Source organism: Mesitornis unicolor, unplaced genomic scaffold (genome assembly GCF_000695765.1).
Source record: "Mesitornis unicolor isolate BGI_N332 unplaced genomic scaffold, ASM69576v1 scaffold6140, whole genome shotgun sequence".
Taxonomy (NCBI): Eukaryota; Metazoa; Chordata; class Aves; order Mesitornithiformes; family Mesitornithidae; genus Mesitornis; species Mesitornis unicolor.
The window spans coordinates 2,804-6,616 of NW_010158881.1; the positions used below are offsets into that span (position 1 = coordinate 2,804).

At 35.1% G+C, this 3,813-nt stretch overlaps 1 protein-coding gene across 1 annotated transcript in view; it reads right to left on the minus strand.

Annotated features, from left to right (window-relative positions):
- Positions 1-817: 817 nt before the first annotated feature.
- LOC104540902 (WD repeat-containing protein 35-like) overlaps positions 818-3,813 on the minus strand; it is a gene marked incomplete at its 3' end in the record, with an annotated part of 10,488 nt that continues 7,492 nt past the window's right edge. The window contains exons 8-10 of the mRNA XM_010184826.1: positions 3,314-3,479; positions 3,072-3,217; positions 818-943 (exon numbers count right to left, since the gene is read on the minus strand). Of these exons, the coding sequence (XP_010183128.1) occupies positions 818-943; positions 3,072-3,217; positions 3,314-3,479 (438 nt within the window). The remainder of the gene's footprint in view (positions 944-3,071; positions 3,218-3,313; positions 3,480-3,813) is intronic.

The following is a 3,813-nucleotide window of genomic DNA, read 5'->3' on the forward strand; positions in this document are numbered from 1 at the left end:
CTAGCAGATTTGTGTTTATAACTCCCCAACCGATGATATTTCACAACCGAGTGGAACAATACATTTCAATATAGCTGCAGTATGTTCCTCATATTACACACTCTCTCTCTCATTAATCACAGTGGTTACACACTGATAATTAAAGGACATACCCTGTGCTGAAAAAAAAGAAGTATCTAATACTGCATACTGGACAGTAATCACTATTTTTGGTTAAACTGTAAATTTAAAGTGAAATAGTCCTAACTCTTTACAAAAACAAAACCAAGAGGCCATATAGTAGACAAGATAAAATATTATTTAGAATTAGCTGAATACACACTTGTAAAAAGCATATTGGAAATTGAAATATACATAGGAAGCACGCCTATCAGGTTACATTCATTTCTACTGATCAGGTTTCTACACAACTCTCCTGGTTCAAACTAATAATTCACCACCAAAAAAGTGACAGTAAGGCTCAAACAACTCCCATTGTATCACAGCCCACTCAGTTCAACCAAACAGCAATGAAAACACTGGAGCCTTACCTACATGACAGCCTTAGCTACTGCCAAATTTAGAATCATGCCCCATTCTGTTAATATTAACAAAGCATACACTTCCTTATCATGAAAATAAAAATCACAAATTCATAATAAGAGCAATGGCTAAGTCATTCCATCACCAAGACAGACACTCACAGTCAGTAGTGTTAATCAAACAGTAACTGCAACTTAAGCATTGATTTATATATTAAAGAAAGCTACTTTTTCAACCCGTTCAGAAAGAGTAAATAAAATTTATTAATACAGTTAAGTGCCACATTACTGCATACCTTGTAATCCGGACGAATGTTTGCAAAATATATGTACGAATCGACTGCTAGTGCAATTTTCAGGCCACTGCCCTCCCAAGATAAGGCAGATATCTGTTTACCGGGAACTTTCAGTGTGCGCAAATGCTTGTTTAAAACAAGGAAAAGAAAAAGATGCTGAATTTATCATAGGAAAACCACTCAGAAACACATAAACAGTTGTGATAGTTGATGAAAACCAAACACAGATCTTCTTTACAGTACCCCATAATGACTCCCAAGTTACAATAAACATGCAAACAAAGCAGGAGATATTTAACGTGCATTACCATGAAGTGTTCTTTTGCCTCAATTTTTTTGTCAGAAAGAAAGAAAAAGTAGAACTCAGCGGCAGTTCACACTTAAGGAAACAAATAATAGATTGAGAATGACAGTCTAAACATTTTTTCCTATGGTTGGTAATTTGAATTGCCTTTATAATTTCAGTCACTACTAAAATAAACTCAACAATAGTACTGACACCTGAAATGCCTCAGAAGTTTCATTTATGCTGGAAGTGTGTTAGTCAGGTGATGTAAAATGCCCTTAACTACAGCTGATAGTTTAAACAAATAAAAACATACAGCTAATCTATGTCAACAGCATACAATGAATCGGCTGCAGAGGTACAGAACTTGCAGTGGGGCAACGAACATTTTTCTCTTCTCTGTTCCCTTTCAAAAGAAGTCTAAAGTGGGCAGTTAAATGTCCATTTACAATTTAAGACCTAGCACAAAAAAATATTCTTTCCATATTTTTTATATCTTTATTTTGCTGTAGAATTGGAAGATGAATGAAGGAAACAATTGAAAAAAAATTATGTTTTCTAAAAGTATAACCTTAGTCCCACAGAGCATTTGTTTGCGGGAAGCTTTTTGGTTGCAAATAATATAGATGTAAGTAATAAAGGATACATTTACCTACTACTTACTGTAAGATTTTGGATAATCTTAGTCTTTTTAAAAATGTAACTTTTTACTGAGCAGAACACTGGTATGTGTGATACCACTGTATGTGATAGAACACTATCTTATGCTTAGATCTGACTTTCCTTTTGAGTGCAAAACTTTGTGCCTAAATAAACTGTTATCAATGAACTTAAACAGTTTAGTACCTACTTCATGCCTTTATTCAGATGCAAATACCAAGTGCAAACACTGGGCACACATTATTCACAGAAGATACCATCTTTCAAAAAGTTAAGCCCTAACCTGAATATCAGAACTAGTACAAAACAATCTTAAAATCCAAAGAATTTACTTCTAAACACATCTGCATCTAATCTCAAGGACAGGAAAATCTCTGAAGGACAACCACAGACGTAGCACTATTGCTAAAACCTCTGGTTCCATTTAATACTTTCAACTAAGGAAACTCCCCCAAGATGGTGTTGGATCTTGACCCCTTTCACAGCACAGCTCGTAGCTCTTCCCTTACCACAGTTACCCTCAGAACTGACAACTACTTTCTCTGTACAAGGGACAAACTTCCTCCCACTCTGATACCTAACACTAACTTACTGATTTCCAGTTATATGAAACTACCTGAAATCACCTTGCAAAGCAAGAGTAGCACCATTAATAAAAATATATAGGAAAGCTGTCTCTCAACCACTGAACACTTAATATCAAAAAGACAGGAAGCACAAAAAACATTTATAGAACAATAGCCCAACAGAAAAATGAAGATTACAAACGGTTTACCTTTTCTGAGGTTTGAGTCATTGCTTTTACTGATACCAGATGCTGTGTTTTCAGTATTACTGATTCCATAAAAATAGAGGGAAGTATTCACTGCCTTATTCTGAACTCCTAATCTAGAGATGCCTATGCCTCTTTCAAAGCCAGTGGAGAAAGACAAGTACTTCCAGATTTGATGCTAACTTAACATCTGTGTATCTTAACTGCTGCCTAAGCACTCCAAATCACTTATTGACTATAGTCTGAAGTCAGGTATCTGAGTTAAGTGTTCAAAGTCAGACACTCTACATGTCTCATCATTTTGTGAGACGCACTCTGATTTTTGCACTGGCCACTAATGTGCTGTTTTGAAAGGGTACCTGATCCTGTGTTATCTTTCCAGAGCCATCTGGATACCCTAGATACTTTAGGAACATTAAACAAACTAAACAACTACCTTTCGGCATTCAAATTCCACCAGTAATAACCACACAGACAAAACATACTAAGATTAAAAAAAACATTTATGTTATGTAAGTACATTAAATTATTTTTACCTCACCAAATGGAGTATAGAATTGCACAATGTTTACATCTTTATCTTGAGAAGTTGTTTTCAGAGAGCCTGCCACCGCCAATACACTTCCACAATGATTCCACTGAATACATACTACATTCATACCAGTGTCAATCAAAACAGGATCTAGTTTTTAGGAAACAAACATTAAGAATATAAACAGAAGCAGATAGTTTGGGCCAAGAGTAGCTCACTAATTAGTACCCCATATTTTGTACCTACTGTGGTCATTCTCATCTCTCATTATCTGGCATCTTCCATTGTCATAACAGACAGCAAGACAAGGACAATCTTGTTCAATGTAGCCTTCTGTACCATGATACCAATGTATTCCAGCAATCCTGAATGCTTTATCTGAGTTCACCAAACAACTCAGCTTCATTTTCACCTAGAAAAGAACAGCAATTATTAAAAGTCATATACGACATGTTATTTCTAACAATGTATATCTCCACTAATACCTTGCAAGAGGCCAGGATCTCTACGCAAACTTGTTTTTCCGTGTCCCAAGAAAAATTTTCACATTCTCAAAATTTTAAGAGTTGGAAAAACTTCCTTATTTAAAGCTGGATCAGACATATGAAAACATATACTTTAACTGCAAAAAAGTACTTTAATGTTTGGATTTTTATTTTCCAAAAAGTAACTTCAAAACAAAACAAAACAAAACAAAACAAACCCCACCAAACAAAAATCTCAGAGACACACACACACACACACAC